The sequence below is a fragment of the Leptonychotes weddellii genome, chromosome 13, assembly GCF_054177405.1.
Source record: "Leptonychotes weddellii isolate Sample4059 chromosome 13, ASM5417740v2, whole genome shotgun sequence".
In the NCBI taxonomy this organism is placed as follows: domain Eukaryota; kingdom Metazoa; phylum Chordata; class Mammalia; order Carnivora; family Phocidae; genus Leptonychotes; species Leptonychotes weddellii.
In genome coordinates this window covers 52,657,494-52,682,238 of record NC_138381.1, presented here as the reverse complement: position 1 = coordinate 52,682,238, position 24,745 = coordinate 52,657,494, and the positions used below count along the sequence as shown (strand labels likewise).

General features: G+C 36.1%; 1 protein-coding gene across 9 annotated transcripts in view; it reads right to left on the bottom strand.

Moving 5' to 3' along the window:
- Positions 1–24,745, bottom strand: part of ANKRD12 (ankyrin repeat domain 12) — a 125,251-nt gene that overhangs the window by 43,010 nt on the left and 57,496 nt on the right. For 7 of the 9 annotated variants that reach the window (XM_081802560.1, XM_006742408.3, XM_031038060.2 and 4 more), the window contains 4 exons: positions 24,136–24,282; positions 20,332–20,532; positions 17,245–17,387; positions 5,260–5,407 (listed from right to left, as the gene is read on the bottom strand). In XM_081802560.1, coding sequence (XP_081658686.1) covers positions 5,260–5,407; positions 17,245–17,387; positions 20,332–20,532; positions 24,136–24,282 — 639 coding nt within the window. Of the gene's footprint in view, positions 1–3,402; positions 4,173–5,259; positions 5,408–17,244; positions 17,388–20,331; positions 20,533–24,135; positions 24,283–24,745 lie in introns of those variants that run through there. The other 2 variants (XM_031038062.2, XM_081802564.1) reach the window with 2 other exon arrangements.

The following is a 24,745-nucleotide window of genomic DNA, read 5'->3' as shown; positions in this document are numbered from 1 at the left end:
TCAGTGTTCACTTTTATCGTTCAAGTTATCTGTTTCCTCTAGTAGTTTTATATAGTTTTATTTATTCTGTTGGTTCAGAATGATCCTTTTCTTGAATTTGTAGGCAACTCTGAAGGGCTGCCTTTCTTTGTTAGCGCACTATAACCCAATAATGGAGTGGTCAAAGCAGCAGCTTTCCTCTGAGTAGTGGAAGATAAAGTGGCCTTCACCCATGGGACTGCCAGTTAGCAGCTAAAGTACCAGGAGGAAGGCTCTCTGGTGTTTGATTATAGGTCTTCTCAAACTTTCCTAGTCTCAGTAATGGATGAACTCAGCCTATAGGTTCAGCTATTCCCTGGATTTGTGGAGTCCTGGCGTAATCCCTAAGGGCCAGTAACCCCTCCCCACCAATTCAACAAATATTTACTGAGCAGTGTATGTACCACTTACGGAGTTTATAGCTACTGGATGGGGAAGAGATGAAAACAGATACTAAAAGGAATTTTGCCTATAGTTTTAGTTTCATTCATTAACATTACCACTACACCAAATACGGCTATCAACCCTTTAACCAACATGGTATTTTTGTCTCATTTACAATGTCCTACCCCCATCTCCTCTTTCTATAATCAGTCCCACTTTTGGATAGGTGACAGTTAAGTAACAGCACCGATCATTTCCTAAGAGAAATAAAGGCACTACACTACTGCTGGTCCCTCTCAAAAAAACAGAAAACGTATCAGGATTTTCCTAACATATCATCTTAAGAATTTCTTATTATTAAAAAAACCTAATATCCTGGATCTTCTATGTGCCATTTATTGTGACTGAGTTTTGCACAAAACTCCCCCAGAAAAGTATAAAAATCACCTATTAAATACATGCTTAATTTTTTAGTCTTTATTCCTTTTAAACATTTTAATTTTTTCCTACGGGTTATTCTTTTTCATTTGCATGCAATCTATCTGTGGAAGAACCGGAGCTGTTTGGGTGTTCCACAGTCTAGATTTTGGTGGATGCAGTTCAGCACATCCCTCTAACCTTGGTATTTCCTGCAAGTTGCAGCTGGATCCTGAGGACTGAGAATTGGTATTCTTTCATCGGGGGCATGCAATATTTTCTTTTTTTTTTAATTTAACGTTAGCAATTATTGGTCCTCAATGCTTAGATATATTAACCAACTGGGGGTTGCAAAACAGTTAATCTTTTTTCATTCTTTTGGCTGGATTAAGCGTAGAAGAAAATACTTCTCCTCACCTATAATGAGGTTACCCAATGATAAAGTTCAAAGGCAAAATAATTTTTTTCCAGTTCTGCCTAATTTTTAAGATAAAAAATTCGTTCTCTGATGATGCTGAATTAAAAAATTTATCACTGTAGAATCATGGATTTAAACATAAATGATGGGTTTTAAATATTCGTAATTAATACCCTTATTGAAACTCAAACTATCCCATCTCTGGCCAGTGGGAACTGCTCCAAGTTGTCTCCTAAGGCTTTTTGACAAGGCTTTGACAGTTTCCTTGGAATCTGTAATGACAAGATGTTTCAAGCTTATCTATTTTCTGTCCCAGACACAGAATCATCCATTTTTTCCAAGAAGCCCTGGTTTTCTTTTAGAAGAAAATATTTCAAGATTATAATCTGGGCATTAAGAATGATTATTGCTTACTGTCTTAATGTCATTACTTTTATATCTTTTCAACGGACAAAGCAAGGAAATTTTATGTATTAATATCTATTTTGAATTTCATTTGGAATTAATTTCAAAATCACAAAAAGCTAGAAAGAATACTATATATTTATCCTTTACCCAGATTTGCCTATTATTGTTATACTCTCTTGCTTTATAACTTGCATTCTCTCTACACATGTATGTATATATACATTTTTGAAGGAAAATTACATACATCATGGCTCTTTACCCTTATATACTTCAGTGAATATTTCCTAAGAAATAAGTATTTCCTAAGACATAAGGATATTCTGTCACCACAGTATAATTTTCAACTTTGTAAATTTACATTGATACAACACTAATCTACTGTCCATTTTCCTCGTTATATGATCTAATAATGTCCTCTATAGTCACTTCCCCCCTCTAGTATAGGATACAGCCAAGGAACAGGTATTGCCTTTAATAATTATCTCTTCACATAGTCCGGAACATTTCTATCGCTTTATGACATTGACATTTCTTAATCTTTCATGGCATTGGCCTTTAAAATGGAAAAAAACCAGAACATTCTTCATGGTTATGCAGTCACAGCCAGAATGTTACAGGAATAATGTTATATCCTTCTCATACTATCACATCTGAAGGCTCATGATGTGCATCTGTCCCTCCTTTGATGTTAATTTTATTTATTTATTATTATTATTTTTAAAGACTTTATTTATTCATTTGAGACACAGAGATACAGAGAGAGAGAGAGAGAGCATGAGCAGGGAGAGAGGCAGAGGGAGAGGGAGAAGCAGGCTCCTCGCTGAGCCAGGAGCCCGATGTGGGGCTCGATCCAGGACCCTGGGACCATGACCTGAGCCGAAGGCAGACGCTTAATTATCTGAGCCACCCAGGCACCCCTGATGATGTTAATTTTAATCACACAGTTCAGGTGGTGCTAAATTTCTCTTCCCTATCATCACTGTTTTCCCTGCCCCCCTCCTCGCTTGTAAACGTGAAGAGGCCATGTAAATATCCTGCTCTTTATAAAAAAAAAAAAAAATCCCCTCTAGATTATCAGCCATTAGTGATTCTTGCCTAATCATTTTTACCATAAAGGGTGTATCAGGTAGAGGTGGGAAGTGACTAGGAGAGGTCTTAAGGAACTTTCTGAAGTGACGGAGATAGTCTATATCTTGATAAGACTGGATTATACAGGTCTACACATTTCTCAAAACTAAAGAGAATGTTTCATTAAAGAAATAATTGTTAATTTCACAAGTGTAAATAATAATTTATATATTATTAAATAATAATACACAAATATTGAACTCTAGTTAATGAAATAGATGCTGAAGTATTTAGAAATGTTTGCAACTTATTTTGAAAGGCATCAAAAAAAAAGATGGATTGTGGGTAGATGGGTAGGTATGTGATAATGTAATAAAGGAAATACAGTAAAAAAGTTAATAACTAAAAAATGTAGTTGGTGGGTACAGTGTGTTCACTGTGTAATTCTTTGAACTTTGCTGTATGTTTGAACATTTTCATAATAAAATACTGGGATTCTAACTTCTGCACAGCAAAGGAAATCATCAACAAAATGAAAAGGCAACCTAGTAAATCGCAGAAAATATTTGGAAATTACAGCTCATAAAAATATCTAAAACATGTAGAGAACTCATACAACTCAAAAGCAAACAATCCAATTAAAAAATGGGCAGAGGATATGAATAGACATTTTTCCAAAGAAGACATACCTATGGCCAATGGTATATAGAAAGATGCTCAACATCACTAATTATCAGGGAAATGCAAACCACAATGAGATATTCCCTCACACCTGTGAGAATGGCTATTATCAAAAAGACAAGAAATAAGTGTTAGCAAAGACATGGAAAAGATGTACAGAAAACAGAACCCTCCTGTAGTGTTGGTGGGAATGTAAATTAGTGTGACCACTATGGAAAACAGTATGGAAGTTCCTCAAAAGATCAAAAATGGAATCACCATAAGATCCAAAAATTCCACTTCTGGGTATTTATCTGAAGAACAAAAATACTAACTCAAAAAGATATATGCACCCTCAATGTTCACTACAGCATTATTTACAATAGCCAAGATATGGAAGCAACCTAAGTATCCATCTATGGATGAATGGCTAAAGATATGGTATATACATATAAAATTATTACTCAGCCATAAAAAAGAATGAAATCTTGCCATCTGCGATAACATGGATGAACCCTGAGGTCATTATACTAAGTGAAATAAGTCAGACAGAGAAAGACAAATACCATTATGACCTTGCTTATATGTGGAATCTAAAAACAAAACAAAACAAAAAACCAAGCTCACTGATACAGAGAACAGATTATTGGTTGCCAGAAGTGGATGCTGGCCAAAATGGGTCAAAAGGTACAAACTTTCAGTAAAAAAGTAAGTCATGGGGATGTAATATACAGCATGGTGACTACAGTTAATAATACTGTACTGCATATTTGAAGATTGCTAAGACTGTAAATCTTAAAATCCCTTATCACAAGGAAAAAAAAGAAAAAATACTGTAACTATATAGGATGATGGATGTTAACTAGCTTTACTGTAGTGATCATTTTGCCATGTATACAAACATCAAGTGGTACACCTGAAACTAATGTTATATGTCAATTATACCTCAAAAAAAAAAGTAAAGGGTAGATCTTTCTGCCTTAAAACTATATTATAGGTATTGTTTTATTGCCTCCTGACAATGGCTTGATTAAATGAGTATGGTTTGATTTTTATTTACTTGTATATAAGAAGTAGTATTACCTAATTTCTTGTAGAAATTCTTTCAAATTTTGTGAGAATATGGTCAGTTATGATTTTTTTTTTTTAAAGTGGGATCCACACCCAGCGTGGGGCCCAATGTGGAGCTTGAATTCACAACCCTGACATCAAGACCTGAGCCAAGATCAAGAATCAGATGCTCAACTGACTGAGCCATCCAGGCACCTGGCCAGTTATGATTCTGAATCAATTCTTTTTCACTGATTTTTGCCTGAAAATATGAACCCTTCCAATCTGAACACAAAAGACTTTCCTCAATGAAGGAAATTTTGTTACATTTTTAATGGTTTATGTTTAAAAGAAAAAGGAGTATGCCAAGAGTCTTCTGAAATATTCTTTTAGATCCTTCCTTTTTAAAACTGTGCCCTTATGTTGCAACAATGACCAGAGTTCAACCACCTAAATCAAAGAAATAAAAATGCAAAGATGATTCATTAATGCCAGGAAAAACAGGAAGCGTTTGGTTAATAGCTCTCTAATTTATAAAAGAATGAAAGAAGTCAGAGTAGCAGTGCTGATAGCTGTTAATGGGGAAAGGTTCTGCAGTAGACTTGAATGTGATAGCAGTTTGCGGGGGGGGGGGGGTCATGAAAACAGGGCAATGACATGTTTTCACTTACACACTGGGCATGTAGCAAATACCCAGGTTACTAAATTCATCATTCTTAATAGCTGGCTAGCATTACTCTAAGGAACTCAAAACATTTTATATATCATAAAGAAGAATCAGAATGTTCTACTAAATACCACGTCAAACAGTTGAATGTAGAATATCTGAAACGAACCTGTGTAACTTTCATCATCATCAGATAAAGGCACCTCTCTTTTTAGCAGCAATTCCAACTCCTCTGTCTCTGCTACATCCACTGGACGCTCCCCGTGCTTATTAGCTTGAAATGGATTTCCACCATGACGAAGTAACAGTTTCACTATCTGCAATATTAAACAGTAGGAAGATTTAGTCTCTTCAGAGATTGTATCATTTCAACCATTCTCTTGATAACACAATATCCCTCTGCCTCATCTATCTGCCTCCCTTCCTCAGTGTCTATTCTAAATCATGATTGCTCTCTTCAAGTTCCATTTTCATTGCCATCCACCCTCCACCTTATCTTATCTCCCACAAAAACATTTCCTCCTTAAAATTTAAGGTGGGCTCGGGGCACCTGGGTGGCTCAGTCGTTGGGCGTCTGCCTTCGGCTCAGGTCATGATCCCGGGGTCCTGGGATCGAGCCCCGCATCGGGCTCCCTGCTCCGCGGGAAGCCTGCCTCTCCCTCTCCCACTCCCCCTGCTTGCGTTCCCTCTTTCACTGTGTCTCTCTCTGTCAAATAAATAAATAAAAAAATCTTAAAAAAAAAAAAAATTTAAGGTGGGCTCTTTGAGCATTAAATCTCATCATTTTTCTTCCTGTTCCATCATATGTTCAACAAATATTTACTGAGGACCTAATTAATAAGCACTATTCCCAAGTTTGCAGATAAATCAATGGACAAGAGTAACAAGCTTCTTGGCCGCTTATAATGTGTATTCTAGAGGGAATCTCAAAAGAGGTATTACCATTCTCTGTAAGGCTAATATCACTACCAATGTTCTTAATCTTATTTCCCATCTTCTGGGAATATAAACTATCAGGAACTGACACGGATTTACTCAAAACTAATGAATCAAACTTTAAGGCCGTCACTTTGATGGTCCCCTTACAGTGTCCTGGATCTAATTTTGTATTCATTACTTTGACATTTTTCTTAAGCCCTCGTCTCCCCTACCACGTAAAGTAAGCTTTGGGCTCCACGAAACTGGGATGTGCCTGGTTAGTCATCATTTCGTTTCTTTTGTTTGTTGTTTTTATCCTCTTCTTTCTATGTTTTTAAACCTCTTTCTGATTGGCTCCTTTCTAGAAGCCAGTCTTTCCAGCTCATGGCTCTTTCATCTTAAAAAAAAAAAAAATGGCAATAAAGAAATGAAACAGATAAAACAGACACCTGTATTCCCCTCCTCTAGCTAAATCTGTCTTCTTTCCTTTACACTCAAGCTTATGAAAAGATATTCACCCTTGCAGCCTTGACTTTATTGGCTCTTCATTCTACCTACAATTATGCTAACATCAGTCCTATGAAATGGGTCTACTAAGATGTGTAAAGATCTAAGCCAATGATTGTTTTCCCTAGGGCTCTGCCCTTGGTTCACTTCTCATGCTCTAGTCTACATCATCTGTTTGGAGCTCTCACCCACTCTGTTTGAATGTGACTGACAATTATGCAATCCATTCATTTATCTTCATTCTCCTGCTTGCTCTTTCTCAGCCTTCTTTCTTGAGCTTCAAACACAAACATCCTGGATATAGCTAGATGGGTGTATTTGCATTTCAATGCAACAGCTGAAACCCATAGGTTCCAAACACAGTTCATTAAACGTGCACCTTATCTTTTATCCATTTCCATTCTCAGTGACTGGCACCAAAATATACCCAGTCACTGAAGCCAGAAAGCTGGGAGTCATCACTGACTCTTGTTTTTGACTCATCCCCTACATCAAATAGGTGGCCAGGTATTATTAATTCTGCTTCCTCACTGTCTCTTCTTGTTTTCACCTTCTATTTCCATTGACATTAATGTGTTTTGTCATATGTAAATCTACACCATAATTAATTAACACATTTCTTTCCTTATTCTAGACCACAAACTTCATGAGTGATCAAGTACTTAGTCCCAACGCCAATTCTATGGTGTTTTCTGGTATTTAGGAAATAAATCATGTCTTTTTTAAAGAAACAATATTAAACAAAATATTGAAAATTAGGAATTCCTAATAAATGAAAAAATATTTAAGAATAATGAAGACTATATTGAATAATGGAACATTTTTTCTAGACTATGAAAGAATAAACTATCAATACAGAAAATCTGAAATGTAAGAATGTATAAAGAAAATAAATTACTCATGACCCCAACTGTTAATATTTTATCTCCCTTTTTGTTCACTAATTTTTATCAAATCACACATGCTTGTGATTTTAAGAGATCAACTAGCTTTTCAAGGCCACCGGTGAAGAACAACTATCTCCAAAACCTATCTCCAATATACCTAAATAACAGATTTGAGCTTGCTGCTTCCGTATTTTTCAGTTTTAGTCATTGCCTGTTGTCTCACAATGGAACACGTGGATTCAGACATCTTTCACCAACTCTCATCCCCTCTCCTTCCATACACATACACTTCTCTTCCTCCTAGCTTTCTAATACAGTTATGTATTTCTTGTGCATTATGAGGACTAATAAAAATGGTGAGTCAAGTAGTGCACTATGACTAAATTTCCATTCTTACACAACTTTATTTTCCCCATGGAGTTAAATGCTTTGATGTTTCATTTGCTCAGTTTTCTACATAATCATCTTTAATTCATCCCCCATTCTGCTTTAAGTACAGATCTCTTTGATTTAATATACTATCACTTTTTTTGTTGTTATATTAGAGACTCCTTTCTCCAAAACTTCTAATGTGCTCTAAAGTGGACTGGATGCCCTCTAGATTTGCTTTCCAGCTGTTACTTCCTTTCAATCATATCATCCCCAAAATATCCTTCCTTCAATTTTGTGTTGGATTCTTTAAATCCTACCTTCTTTTCTGATTTACTCCCTCATTTTGCTGAATCACCAACTCCAGAAAATTCCTAAGTAAAGATTTTTCACATGTCAGGAAACATCTTTATTCTATCTTCACTTGATTAATACTTAGTCTAGATAAAGGACAATTTTCCCTCCAATTTTGAAGCTATCACTCCATTATCTTCTAGCTTCTAGTGCTGTTAATGGAAAGTGTGATGCCACTCTGATTTTTTAATTTTATATAACGATTTGCTTTCTCTGTAAACTTCAGGACATTCTTTGCCCCTACTGTTCTGAAATTCCAGGATAAATACATCTTTCTTTTTTCTTTTTAAAGATTTATTTATTTGAGATAGAGAGAGAGCATGTGAGCAGGGGGAAGACAGAGGGAGAGGGGAAGCAGACTTCCTGCTGAGTGGGGCGCCTGACACAGGGCTCGATCCCAGGACCCTGAGATCATCACCTGAGAGGAAACCAAGAGTCGGACATTCAACTGACTGAGCCACCCAGGAGCCCCCCTCCCCCCAGGATAAAGGCAACTTGATCTTGGTCTTTTTACATCCATGTGCTGAGCATTCAAATGCCCTTTCAATCTGAAGACCCATGTTCCTTCAATTCTAGGAAAATTTCTAGATTCATTTGATAATCTCCTAAATTTTCACTGTTCTGTCTTCAAAGAACTCTTACTACGATACAAGATCTCCTAAAGTAATCATCTGTTTTCTCATTTCCGCTCCTTCACCTTTATCTTTTTGCTTCCTGGTTTCTGGGAGACTTCCTCAACACAAATGACCCTTGAACAATGCGGGCGTTAGGACACTACCCCTGTGTAGTTGAAAATCCATGTACAACTTTTGACTCCCCAAGAGCTTAATTACTAATAGTCTACTACTGACTAGAAGCCTTAGCAATTACATCAACAGTCAGTTAACATATATTTTTCATGTTATTATGTATCATATGCTATATTCTTACAATAAAATAAGCTAGAGGAAAGAAAATGTTAAGAAAATGGCAAGAAAGAGAAAATACAGTACTGTACCGCATTTATCGAAAAAAATCTGTATGTAAGTGGCCCCATGCAGTTGAAACCTGTGTTGTTCAAGGGTCTACTATAATCCATTTTTCATTTTTGCTACCATATTATTAATTTCAAAGAAGTTTTTTCCTTCATTGACTGTTCCTTCCTTAATGCATTTAGGTCTCATTTCATAGGTACAATAAACCCTCATCTCTTTGGGGAAATTGATGGGATTTTGGGGAAGTTCCTCATGGCATTATCCTGTCCTCCAAGTTCCTACTTTTCTATTTGCTTGTTTTGGTCTTTGTCATCTTATATTAGAGGCTTTTTTCAAATGCAGGTGGATCACTGGCTGTCCACATATAAGAGGAAGGCAATGAAAGTTTTGTTGGCATGGTTAGGACTTGCTGACAGATGGACTTCATGCCAGTGTGATATGACAGGTCCATTTCATCAGACTCCCCTCTTGGCTAGTTCAATTGCCTGTGGAGAAATCTTCCAACTTACGCCTAAAACTGTAAGCCTTACTGTCAGCATTCTGGTTGCTGAAAGGAGGTTGGGGTCTTAAAATTCAGTATGTTTCACTTAATTAACTTACACTTAAATCCTTACTCTCACCTATTCTTGTGGTATGTCAGTCCAGAATATATGGTTCATATTTGCCAATAAATCAACCCCCATTCTTCTGCCAGGGTCAGAGAGGTGCAGTCATTTGGCTATGTAAAGTTAGGAAGGGGATATAAGGGTCAAAAAGACTTTGATCCACTTCTCTTGTTTTCAGTTCTAGCTTAACAGGCACTTCCAGAAGTACCAATAGAAGGTGGTACACACTTCCAGGTACCATCAATTCCTGAGCTTTACTCTTTCTGGGATTCTGTGTTGGAATGGCTCTGGTTTCAATTTTCTTTGCTTTTCTAAATCAGGAGTTGGCCAATTTGGTTTATAGACTAAATCTGGCCTGCTGATGAAGAATAGCTTTTATATTCTTTTAAAATACCTTAGGGGCACCTGGGTGGTTCGGTTGGTTAAGCTTCCGACTCTTGATTTTGGCTCAGGTCATGATCTCAGGGCTGTGAGATCGAGCCCTGCATCTGGCTCCACACAGAGGATGGAGCTTGCTTAAGATTCTCTTTCTCTCCCTCTCTCTCTGCTACTTTGAAAAGGATTCATAAAGGAGAATTAGTTCAGAGGAAGAGAGAGGAAGAAAAGAGGGAGGAGAAAGGAAAGGATGTTGGAGGCGGCACGTGGACAGCAAAATCTAAAATATTTACTATCTGGCCCTCTACAGAAAAATTTTGCCAAACCCTGTTCTAGATCAGTAACCACTCACTCTCCTAGTTTCCATCTCCCAAAATATTGGTTTTCTTGTTTCTTCTGTTTTTGGCCTTGTGTACCTGTCATTTAGAGTCTCCTCTTACTGCCATTTTAGGAGTTTGAGAAGTTACAGAAATAAAAACTTTTAGTTATTATAAATAATACTGTAGGGTACATCTTTGTAAGTTGAAAATTTTACATTTTTAGGCTTATTTCCTTAGGCTAGAGCCCTAGGATACGAAAATAGAATGCAGGATCTTGATATTGCTGAAAACTTTCAGCACCCATCAGGAAATAATCAGCAAATATTTATCACATGTCTATGATGAGTCAGGGACAGCTGGTTAATTCAAACATGTTACAAAAACCCCAACCTAGATAATCCTTTACAGATTATCCTCATATGCAAATAATTACTTATTCTGAAAAGAATTTATAAAGTAACTTAAAGTTGTTTAAAACACAAGAGAGAACAAATTTTAAAACAGGTAAAAACAATGAAATTAGAGATAGGTAACTAAAATAGAACTAGGAATAAAGCATTAAAAAATATGTCATTAAGTACTATATACACTTGCAAATGGTAAGCTAAAGATTAGGTTCTTAGTAAGCTGTTAGTCCTCTTACTCTAAATAATTAGAAAAGGACACAAAACTGTTATCTTTCTGCCTCTCCCATCTTAGAAATGTTTTATGGATGGTTGCAGTTGTACTACTGAGTGAAAGAAATCCAATTCTTAGAGATTAGTAATAAATGGTACAGACATATACACATGAGAATTTGGTGGCTCTCATTTTCCTCCTCCTCCTTAGGCATAAGTAAAAGAACAAGGAGAAAATAGCTCTCAATAGCTCTGAATTGTGACTCCTACTATCCTAGGCATGTTGGTAGGAGGAAAAGCAAAGGTCTCTTAAAAGTAGCATGCCAGTCTCCCTCTGAAGAGAGACTGGAAATAGTGTTTGAGTCTCTGTGTATAGGAGCTCAAAGGTCAGCCTCTGGAAATATTTGCAGCTCTGTGCACATTTAGAAACTTGTATTCATAGAAACATGTCCAACAAGGCATAATTCTTTAACATTAGATTTAGAAATTAGGAAATGTTTATTACTTTAAAGAGAAAAAATTCATCTCTGATAAACTATAAATAATGCTTTTAAAAAGAAGAGCAAAAGTACAGTAAAATATCACAGCTGGGGCGCCTGGGTGGCTCCAACCGTTAAACGTCCGACTCTTGGTTTCGGCTCAGGTCATGATCTTGAGATCAAACCCTGCTTTGGGCTCTGTGCTCAGCGTGGAGTCTGCCTGAGATCCTCTCCCTCTCTGGCCCTCCCCCACCACATGCATGCTCTCTCAAAAAAAAACAAAAAAAAAACAAAAAAAACCACAGCCAGAAAATAAGTCACTTTCTGATAAATGCTGTGGAAAAGGAAATGTACCCTATATATTGTCAGGCCTTATAAATTCTTTGGTATTCTGCTTATCTTTGGTCACTTATGTATTCATCCATCCATCCATGTACCTACACACGCACCATGGCGAATTTATTATGATGTGTTAATATTAAGTCTTATGTGACAAGAAACTCCAGGGATCACTAACACAAATCAATACAAAAAAGCCTGTATGGGGCGCCTGGGTGGCTCAGTTGGTTAAGCGACTGCCTTCGGCTCAGGTCACGATCCTGGAGTCCCTGGATTGAGTCCCGCATCGGGCTCCCTGCTCGGCAGGGGGTCTGCTTCTCCCTCTGCCCTCTTCCCTCTCGTGCTCTCTGTCTCTCATTCTCTCTCTCTCAAATAAATAAATCTTAAAAAAAAAAAAGCCTGTATGCATGGTACTCAGTGCAGTGCAGGAAACATGTATCGGTAAAAAAAAAAAAAAAAAGTTGTAAGTGCTATCATACAGGCATATACAAATTGTCAAGGGAGCAGAAAAGAATGGTCCAACAGTAAGCAAAAACCAGTTTAGGAAAAATAACATTTATAGGCTGCATTTTTCTTCAAAATTAGAATTCCGAGAATCATGAAAAATACCTTAGAGAAAAAAGTTGAAAAGAAAAATAGTATTTTCAGTTTCCAAATTTTAGTTTCTAAAATATCTGGGTATATTTGAAAAACAGTAATATAATATAATCTTTTACCTCTGACATTTCTATACCATTTTAGATTTCAAGGTGTGTTTACAAGCACAGTGTCTTTTTTCCTTCAAAATATCCCCTTTAGATAGATATTATTTATTACATAATTTAAAAATGAGGAAATGGAGATTCAGAGGAGAAAAGTAACTCGTTCAAAATCACATAGTTGGTTAACTGGAGGCCACAACTGAATTCATACCTACTTTCACTTCAAATTCCATTTTTTCTCAACCAGAGTAAAATTTGGCTTTTTAGATAGGCAGCTTGACACTGAAGTTTTTACTGCATGTCAAAAAAGAAAATAAGGCAGAGGATGTTTGCTGCTAAAGAGAGAGAAAAAAAGAGAGATTTTCCAGCAGAAAGGTATGAGATGATATCAAAATCCAAACTAGGACATTACAAAGCATGTCCTATCTTTCTCACTAGAGAGTGGAGACTGTATTAAATAACAACTCTCCCAGATTACTGAATCATCATTTCATTTTTTGTCTTAAAAAGACACTGAGATTAAGGGGCGTCTGGGTGGCACAGTTGGTTAACCTTCCAACTCTTGGTTTCAGCTCAGGTAGCGATCCCAGGGTCCTAAGATCGAGCCCTGAGTCAGGCTATGCACTCAGTGCCGAGACTGCTTGAGATTCTCTCTCTTCTCTTACATAAATAAATAAATAAACTTTAAAAAAAGACATTGAGATTTGTCCCTTTTGGTCCCTTTATTTGGAGTCATATTAATTTGATAAATCTGGGAGTGTCCTGGAAGAGGGTGACTTCTTATGTCAATGCTCCTCCAGGCTCACAGAGAGGCTGAGGGTATTGAAATGTAATAGGCCACACATTTTTTTTTTTTTTAAGATTTTTATTTATTTATTTGACAGAGAGAGATAGCAAGAGCAGGAACACAAGCAGGGGGAGTGGGAGAGGGAGAAGCAGGCTTCCCGCTGAGCAGGGAGCCCAACGCGGGGCTCGATCCCAGGACCCTGGGACCATGACCCGAGCCGAAGGCAGATGCTCAACCTACTGAGCCATCCAGGCACCCCTAGGCCACACAGTCTTAACAAGACACACCAGAAGCTTATTTGCTTATTGTGATGATTAAAAGAATACATATAAAACCTTTAGAACACTTCTTTTCCCACAGTGAAAACACAAATACTGCCATGAGAAGTTAATGTAATGTAGTTCACAAAATAACACAAAATAAATGATCACAGAGGGCAAGTTACTCCTATTTAGTTTCATACCCTAGTCATTTTATCATGTGAATACTGAGGATTTTTCTTACTGTAAAAATCTAATTTTCATTTTTGTCACCCAGTTGGTTTTTCGTATTATTTAACTCTGGGAAATATTCACTGAAACCTATTAAGTCAAAGAAGACAAATAAATGCAACTACCTGAAAATGCAAAGTAACAAGAACCTCAGATAAATAATTTATGTGACACTCCATTATCAAGTCTTCCTTGATATAAAAAATTTCAGTAGTTCCAAATGTTTTTCAGCTCAATAAGCAATTATATCTTCATTTGTAATGAAATGGTGCCACTTACATGCAGACTGTTCAAATATTCCTCAAAGAAAATGTTATTTATGGCACAGTTTCAAGCACAGGAAATTGCTGACTTCATGGAATTCAGAGTACAAGATATTAAACATGATGGTAGTGAAGACTAAGTGTTCATCCAGCTTAAAAAGAAATGCTGCGTATAATGCCAGACTTGCTAAAAGATACCCAAATCTTCTCCTCTTCTTTTATCACTATCGCTGGTCTATTCAATAGGAAAACAATACATGAGGACATTTTTTTTAAAAGGGAATTTCCTGACCTTATACCGGATGAGGTTCACTTGGGATTAGGTCACCATGAAAATAAAATTTTACCTGAGTGTCAGGACTTTGGATTCACAAAGGCCAGTGTCCCACTCTTGCCTAGAGAAACCTGAGAGTGAAGGGTTGATTGGATTTGCTGCTGATAAGCAAGGAAGGAGGGCGGTCATGGAAACAGATCTGCATGCTCACTACTGGTGGGAAATGGTGTGTGTTTCTCTGGGCCACGCCTGTACTGTAGATTGGAGTGGAGGGACAGCTGCATATGGATCAACAGGGCCAGGTAACATTAACAGTGCCGGGCTGAAGCTTCCATCTGAAGTTTATAGTGGATGTTGTGCACTGCTCAGATACCCTCTTCTAATACCAAGATACTTATACCTTCAGATGCTGGGAGTATTGCTCACTAACAACTGTTAGCTAAGTTCCTCACCAGGAACTGCCATGGCCAAAGGGCGCAGCAGCACTTAAGGGGTGTGCCTCCTTGCCGTCAGCAGCTTGCATCCCCCCCATGTGGGGGCACATAGACCTATCCCTTTCCTCAAATCAGAGCATCTCAGAAGTGCATCCGCAGTTCAGCTTCTTCCTTGGTTCTATCCTGCTCCTGCCACATCCTTACAGGTGTTGTTCCTGACATCCCTCTTTCCTCCCATCCTCTGCAATCACCAGCAAATTTCTGTCTCAGAATCCCAGGGCACCCAACCTATGGTACATGTGAGAGTGGTCCTAGCTGCAGACTTTAAAAACCCTAAAACAGGATTTCTGAACTGGATTACATGCTGGCTGCCATGAGATGGGAGTACTGATAGTCCTGGCATATGATGGTCACGTAACTGTTCAAACTTCCAGGCCTTTGAAAGGTCCTGGGGACGTACTAATTGTAATGACTGCTTCTCTTCTCTCCTCAAAACCAGGAAAATGTACCTTCCCCAACCTTGAAGAAGAGGTTTTTCTCAAAATAAGAGTTAAGTTTCTGGGTTTAGATAGCACAGTGGAGAACAGCTTAATGGTATTTTACCTAAGTCAGGAAGACTGAATAAAAGTTTCTCTAAGACAGAATGAGTTTATAGTCTCCCCTCACAGCTGTTGAACAAAAACTCCACCTATGCTTGGCTTCTAAAGTGCTAGAAAACATTCTTATGTCATAAAATATTGCTTTCTGGAGAAAGTACTGTCTCAAGAGAAGGACCTACAAATACTGACATTTAGGAGACTTCTGACAAAACAGCCATCTTGTCCACCAGACATACTACAGAGAAGCCCACCAGCCAACATGCTCTGGATATTACACATCTTGTCAATCAGGCTTTTTAGAACTTCATTCAAATATGAATGAACGCAAGTTAACAAAAGATCTCTAATGTGAGAAATACACCAAATCAGAGCAATAACGTGAAGGATTTGGGGGAAATCTGTGACCATGCAGGAAGTGGAGCAAACCATTTAATTAATATCCTCAGAGAGTTAAGATGGGCACCCAGGAACTGGAAATTTCATGGAGAGACTGAGAATCCCGCATGGGATTAACGGTAAAGCAATATTCCAGGATAGCATCTATGCTACAGGATGTAGAGAGCAACTAGTCCCAATTAGATCAGGATACAAGATACCTTATATACAGGGATATGAGAAATCCCACAGGTATTTCTCAAAAACAGTAACCTGATCAATGTGCTGTACCTTAGAGGCATTTTAGAGTTATGTCAGAGAGAGGAAAGAACAAAAATAGGTGCATGGAAAAACTAAATAACAAAAAAAAAAAGAACAAGAATGTGTTAACCCAGGTAATAAAAAATCCAAAAAAGAAAATACAATTATAGAAAGTACAGTATAGACTAGTACAGACTAGATACTATAGATTCTGTGAGTCTCTGGGCAGCAATAAAATCCTTTGCAGGAGGTCAATAAATAATAACTAAAAATTAAAAAGCAAGACAGTTTCATCTTGTTAGAAATACAGAGGTAACTACTAGAAGAAACACCTACAATAATTGCTTTTGGCGAAAGATACTGGGAAATAGGGAAGAACGGGAGGGAGCCTACAGTTATCTTTAGAAGCTGAATAGTACTTTTTAACTTTCTAAACTATGTCCAAATATTCTTTGACAAAAGTAAAAACTATGTAAAGAGAAAACCTATTTATTTGAAAACAAAATCCTGCTTTAGAACCACTGCTAACAGTGCCCCAGGCTGATGTGTTCTCATTGCATGCAGATTACTGCAATGCAATTTAAGCATTAAACACACTTAAAACATGAGCTTCATTACAACAAAGATGGGTTTAGCTTTGATATCAACTTGTCAAACACTGAAAATGCAAATGGATTTAAAACCTACCATAGTTCATAAAATTATATCAAAACAAATTAAACATGATGTTCAAAGATGCCATTAGTTTGTAAGCATATATAATCATATTTGATTATGTTTTAGTACTATACACAAGTCATCTGAATATATTAAATAAATAATGTCTGCTAAAATTCAGGAATGAAGGTTGTATAGCAAGAGATCATTAAATATTAATAAGTCTAAAAAATATATAGGCAGGGGGACTCAGTAAAATTTTTACTTTAAGTAAAATCTGCTTCAACCACTGTATCTTGTTATCTGACAGTAGAAGGCCTCGCAATAAAAATTTTGCCAACCTGTTTAATTGTCAAGTTACATAGATTTTATGAAAAGATAATGCTAAATCTGACTATGATAGGAATTAGCAATTAGAAGGCAGAAAAAAGGGAAAATAAAACATAGATGAGTTGACCAGGCATCGAGCGAAATAGGAAATGAGATGGTATGACTAAAAAGTGAAATAAATGACTCTGGGATGAATTAATATTTTGCAAATGTATATTGATTTTTCTATCATACTTACATCTCTGTGCCCACTGCTAGCAGAATCATGGAGTGGAGTGTCATCATCTAATCCTTGTGTATTAACATCTGCTCCAGCTGCTATAAGTATCTTAGCAACATCATAATATCCAACGTTGCAAGCTTCATGCAATGGTGTCCAGCCTAAAGTTAGAATATTAATTTAACATATATGTACTAATTCAAAATATGTACTTTTTATATACATAGCCATGTGAGATATACTGATTCTAATGCACATAGCACAGAAGGAAAAAGGAATGATGAACAAGTTAGTGGAAATAAATACCTAAGAACACTACCAATTCTACAGACAGTTCATTTATGTTAACATTATTTCCACTGGGGCTAAATTATTTTACCAAAATATTAAACATTTAAGCTTATCCAATATAAACTTGCTGTAATTTTTAATAATCATCTAAACTATGGAAAAAGAACAGAAGGACATAAAAATATTAATAAGCTTGTTAGGGGATTTCAATAAACAAAACCCCCCATGTTTAAGGGTTTTCATCTTTCCAGACTTAATACTACTTTAACGAATATAAATTTACCATTGCAGTAACTTTGGTGATGAAAAAAGTTACACGTTCATGAAAGAAAAATTAGAAAACAAAAAATACAAAGCAGAAAAGAAGCATCACCCATAATTCCACCACCCAGATGTAGTAATTTGAAGACTCTAGTATAAATCCTAACTTCTCTCCCTCTTAGATTTATAATAATTTTTTTTTTTTTTTTAAGGTAGGCTCCATGCCCAGTGTGGAGCCCAACATGGGGCTTGAACTCATGATCCTGAGGATCAAGACCTGGGCTGAGATCAGGAGCTGGACACTCAACTGACCTAGCCACCTAGGCACCACTAGATTTATAATTTTAAAATGAAACTGGGAAAGCTGTTTAACCCTCTTCTACTTACTGCAGTGAAAATAATCTTCCATGTCATTATACTTTTCTATAACACAGTATAACACTGATTGATATACCATAATTTATTTAAGCAAGATCCTATTACTGGGCATTTAGATTATTTCTAATTTTTTTTAAAGATTTTATTTATTTATTCGAGAGAGAGAGAGAGCACACAAGCTGGGCGAGTGGTGAGGTGGGGGTGGGGGAGGGAGAAGCAGGCTCCCCACGGAGCAGGGAGCCTGATATGGGGATCGATCCCAGGACCCTGGGATCATGACCTGACCTGTAGGCAGATGCTTAACCAACTGAGCCACCCAGGCACCTCAGATTATTTCCAGTTTTTAAAATATTAAAAACAATGCTGCAACAAATATCCTTACAACTAAATCTTCATGCATAGCCATGACTAAATATTTAAGGTAAGTCTTTAGAAGTGGAATCGTTAGAGCAAAGTACTTTTTGGTTTCTGATATATAACACCAAGTTTTCTTCTAGAATGGATGTTATGTATTTTAAGTTTCATTCTTTAAAGCAGACCCTGTTCATTGTCCTCTTTTCCACTCCAAATAGAGAAATAAATTCCAGGTGTATTCTAATAGGGCTCCACATAATAGCAAAACAAAAACAAAGTTTGGAAATGAGAAAATAAGGGATATAGTTTTATAATATAGGAACAGAGAAGGCCTTCTTAAAAAAAAGTCGAAGAATCCATGAACAAAAAGATTAACCGATATTACATAAAAAATTAAAACTTTAGTACAATAAACAACATTGACATGAAAATTCAAACATTTACATATTTGATAGAGAATCAAAACCTACATTAAGCAAAGGGCTCTTACGTATTAATAATACTGCCATAAGAAAAATGGGCAAAAGACTCCATCTGGCAAGTCACAAATATACCATAAATATATAGTATGCACTAGAAAAAATATTTGCTGTCATTACTGATTAAGAAAATCCAAATAAGGCCTTTTTTTCATTTGTCAGATTGTTAATAATTAAATTGATAATATCCAGTTTCAGTGAAGATGTGAGGAAAAGGGCTCTTTTATATACTCTTGATGGTAGTGTAAATTGATAAAAGATTTTTTTGGGGGGGGCCACTTGACTGTATTTACAAAAATTTTAAATATGTATCCCCTTAACAGTTCCATTCTGAAATTCTGAAATCCTTCTGTAACTATACACTTCTTTCTTTCTTTTTAAAGATGTATTCATTTGAGAGAGAGACAAGAGAGCATGAGCAGGGGGAGAGACAGAAGGGGAAGCAAGCAGACTCCCTGCTGAGTTAGGAGCCCGATGATGTGGGGCTCGATCCCAGGACCTGAGCCAAAGGCAGACCACTTAACCATCTGAGCCACCCCGGCGCCCCTATACACTTATTTCTATAGGAGTGTTCACTAAAGTATTGTCCATGGAATCTATACTACGGAATGATACGCAGCTGTTGAAATGAAAAAAATAGAACTACCTGTATGTACCGACAGAAATGTCTGTAAGAGATTAAAAAGGCAGGTTGTAGAACTACAGACTGATAATACAGATGGGATGACTTAATTTTTTTAAAAAGCCTATTTACGAATAAATGTTCATTTTACATATATAATAAAAATGCACAGAAAGGATAACCTTGAAATTGTTGACAATAGTTTTGTGGCAAAAAAAGAAACTATATTGTAGTATGTGAAACTAAAGGGAATCTCTATATTGTTCCCTACATGCTTTTACTGTTTGAATTCTTTACAGTAAGAATGTACTAGTATGGTATTTGAGTAATTAAAATGAAACACCACCATTGTTAAAGTCCTCATGCTCAACTGAATAAATGTTCTTGAAAGACTTATGAATGAATTAACACTTTGAAAACTTTATATAACTCTAATTCATCTAGAATAGAGCCTAAATTGGATAAAGAATTTTATGGTAATATGTCAACTAAAATAGAAGTTTAATATTTAAAAATTTGAGTAGTTCTTGACTTGGAATTTTCAGCAGAGGATCAGGGTTTTATGTACACAGTCTGAAAGAATTTTGTAGTAAAATACACTTTTAGAACACTTTTGTTTCAGCAAGAGGAATACAGGAATACACATTATATTTTAACAAGAAATCTGTCTAGATGATAGATTTGAGTTCCTGAGCGTTAGTCTTTAATTACTAATCTTACCTGCAAAATCTTTCACATTCACATTTGCCCCTAAACTTATTAATTCTTTGACTTGTTTCACATCTCCTCGAATAGCTGCCATGTGTAAAGGAGTTTCACCACGTTCATTTCTTTTATTAACTTTATCTTTTTGTCGAGATGAGGAACTGGGAGTTTTCTTCTGGGCTGGTGTTGTTTGTGATGGATGATTTGGTGTGGAATCTGTAAGAAAAAAAAGAAATTAACAAAAGTTCTAAGGCTGATATTTTCTATATTCATTGAAAGGTTTGTAATGTGCAATTTCCTGGAATGGGGGAATATCTTCTCACCCTAACACTCCAAAACTTGGTTTAGATGATATATTAATAATTTAACCAAATATATGGAGTAGGTCTTCCTTTAGGGTTATCAAATATTGCATGAGTAAATTTAGAAAAAATGTTTTATTCTGTCAATTCATAAAATTGGCTTAAAGTGATAACAAAATATCAAGTATAGGCCCTAAAAGTGTTTGCTCAATGAGTAATTTGATAAACTACAAAAAAAACCAACAATGTATTTTTCATGTCATGTTATTCTATTATTCCAGCACCTAGATGAAATGACATTGAAGGCTTGAGTTCATACTTTTAACTCAAAGTATTAGAGTTCTATTCTGATATTAAGTGCAAATTGAGGTCATGGATGATTTTAGCATAAAAATGAAGCTTAAGATGTATAAGAAATAAGGAAAGCCTCGGAAGGCCTTTAAAAAGGGGGCTGATAAAAGAGAATTTTTTCTGCTTTGCTTTGATTCTCATCCTTTTTTTTGTTCTGATCTCCATACCAAAAACAAAAAAATTAAATAAGATGATGCCCAAAGTTTTCCCTCTTGTCCCAATTTCAGAACTACTGGAAACAAAAGAAAACAAAACACATAATAGTTTTCTCAATCAGTTAAGGATTCCAGACATATGTATAGTGTTAATAATTAATTCTGAAAATTCACAACTATTTAAAAGAAACAACTATTCTAAGAGAAAAAAAGTCTATGGAAAATAAATTTCCAGCATCACGTAATTTTCTTGCAAACTGATATGATTAGAGCACTAAAGTACTATCATTCTTTCCTCAATAAGAAAAAAGTTTAAAATTTACATTTTGGATTTTAATGTACATTGCATCAGTAACAGTTTCCTATCTGTACTTCTATAATGTACAACTCCGTAAGTGCAAGGACAGTTGTCTACCTTATTCATTACTGTTTCTCAACTGTTTAGAAGACTTCTTGGCACATGGTGGTACTCATGCAGTATTTGTTAAATGAATAAATGAATTTTACTATAATCCTTTTTTTTTTTTTTAAAGATCTTATTTATTTGAGAGAGAGAGAGCACGAGCAGGGGAGTAGGGGGAAGGGCAGAGGGAGAAGCAGGCTCCCTGCTGAGTGTGGAGCCTGACACAGGGCTTGATCCCAGGACCCCGAGATCATGACTTGAGCTGAAGTCAGATGCTTAACCAACTGAGCCACCCAGGTACCCCATGAATTTTACTATGATCTTTATAGTCAAATTATTTATTAAGAAAATTAGCTGTTCAACTTAAAAACGAAATGACATACTTTTTATTTCATACAACTTGCAAGGAATTAATTCATACAAAATTTTATTAGCCATTTCAAAGTAATATTCCCATACATAATAGTATTGTCCATAACGGCAATCAGGGTAAACATAATATAAACATGGAAAATTAATTATGTAATGGATAAAATAATGAACCCTAAACTGCAAGTATGTTTATATTTTGGCAACCAACTCTGTATTTCAAAAGCTTTCCACTCTAGTTCAACATATAATAAAGTTGGCTAAAAATCCTTAAATGAAAGAATCAACTGCATTATAGTGTGATCTTATTTGTATTTTAAAAACACAAACAACACAGGGCGCCTGGGTGGCTCAATTGGTAGATCACGTGACTCTTGATCTCGGGGTTGTGGAGTTCAAGCTCCATGTTGGGGGTAGAGTTTACTTAAAACACACACACACAAAACAAGAAATACAAACTACAACAAAAGGTATATGTTTGCATGTTTATGCCTAGAAAATTTCTAGAAGAAATACTAGCGATGAGGCAAGATTAACTTTTTGGTTTTTTTTTTTTAGATTTTATTTATTTATTTAACAGAGACAGACACACAGCAAGAGAGGGAACACAAGCAGTGGGGAGTGGAGAGGGAGAAGCAGGCTTCCCGTGGAGCAGAGAGCCCGATGCGGGGCTCGATCCCAGGACCCTGGGATCATGACCTGAGCCGAAGGCAGATGCTTAATGACTAAGCCACCCAGGCACCCCTACCTTTTGTCTTTTAATTTAGTCTAAGAATGGAGGTTCCTGGTATTAAGAAAATGAGTTTTGAAAGCAAAAGTCTTCTCGGGGTGCCTGTGTGGCTCAGTTGGTTAAGTGTCCAACTCTTGTGGCTCAGGTCATGATCTCAGGGTCATGAGATCAAGCCCATTGCTGGGCGTGGAGCCTGCTTAAGATTCTCTCTCTCCCTCTGCCCCGCTCCCTGCCCCCCAACCCAGGCTCACGCATGCTTGCTCTCTCAGAAAAATTAAAAAATTAAAAAAATAAAAGTCTTCTATTAAATCCGACACAAGGTCAACATTTTATAGGAACATTTAAAGTTTTAACAATGTATAACATCTTTAATTTGGCTATAGTCTTTCAGAAATTGTGAGTGGAAAGGTAGGAGAATAACCCCAAACAACATGCTCTTACTTAAAAAAGCAGGAAGACCTAAAACGTGTTTATTAGTAAAAAATACCAGACAGATCATGATTTTATGGAAACTATAATACAAAGAAACTCTAAGAATTTTACCATGTTGTCATAGTTTTTTTTAAAAAAAGAGCCAATATGAGAAAACCTCACTAGAGTCAACTGTCCTTTTCAATGCATTTCAACAGGCTCTGTTACATTACCCAAAATCTTATATAAAGATGCCTTGAATTCAGAGCCAATTTTTTTTTCTCTAGACAAAACTGATTTATTTTATCAGTCAGAACTGTACAACTTAAAATTTTTTTGTGTTGTTGCCAGAATGCATTCAATGCCCAATAGTAATTACCATCTCAGCCCAGCTATATGGATTTTATCTACCTTTTTATAGCTCCTTTAATTAATTAGCGGGTTGGGTGGTTTTGTTCCCTTGTTGTTTTGGTTCTGCTGTAACCCATCTAATTATTTTTGGAGGGCACAGTATAGGAGTAACTCACCCCCACATACATGTAGTACACCACCTTAATTGGAAATGTGCAATGAAATACAAGATAAATTTACATAGTATGCTGCAGACATGTTTTCCTTTTAAAATAATTTAGATCTCAAACAAAAAAACATGGATTACACTATTGCTTCTAGAAGTACTCATGTGGTAAGATTACCACTTTATCAGCAGGGTGCTAGCAAACTTAAAAGTAAACTATAAAGCTAGAAGCAGCTTTACAGAAACTGTGGTAAAAGGTTTTTTAGTAAGGTGAAAGCACACAGTGCTACAATGGATTTCTCAAGTCGACTGGCCATTTCTAAATTACCCATTTTAGTTGACATATATTTTCTGAATGTCCGCTAAGTGCAAAGATCCCTGCTCTAGTATAGATCCTTATCTGGTGGAAGATACACAAATAGACAATTATCACGCAAATAAATGTAAAATTACAAACGTGTTGTAAGAAATTTTTATTAAATCCAAGAAAAATGTAAAATCAAAAGTTTAAAGTAGTTAACTGTTAAGGGTAGAGAGTCTGAGTAAAACTAAAAATACACATGTACTCAAATTGATGTCACCTGGACTGTTGTCTCTTGCTGTCATCTGCATGAGAAGTGCCATCTGCTTCCGCTCAGAGAGTGGATAACCAAAAAGAATGCTAACTGGTGTGGACTTCTTATTTCCAGCTTCCTTTTTTGTTTTCTTCTTTTCTGGACCTTCTTTCTCTGGAATTATTAATAAATATGTAAGAATTTGAAAGAAATGTAAGCGCTGAAAAACAAAACACAGGAAAACTCTAAAAAAAAACAAACAGATGCTATACACGTGTATGAGAAACATGTGTAATATACAGACCAGCAATATGTTGACAAAAGAGCACTAGACTTTTATTATATATGCAGTTTTCTTCCTGAATGCTTTGAAAAAAATATATTATTAATTCTACTGTTTTCTGAAAATTAAGAACATTTGGAAATTCATTCCTAATAAAATTTGTATATTTAATGATTTGTTCTTTTAAAATTTAACTTCTTCAATAGTATTTCAAACATTCCTTAGTATTTTATCTTTGAAACTTCTTTCATTCATCATAATTTTATTCTTAATTATTGCTAAGTCCTTACAGCAATGTTCCTTCAAATTACTTCCCTAATTCCACTGATGATTTGTACAATCTTCTAACAAGGT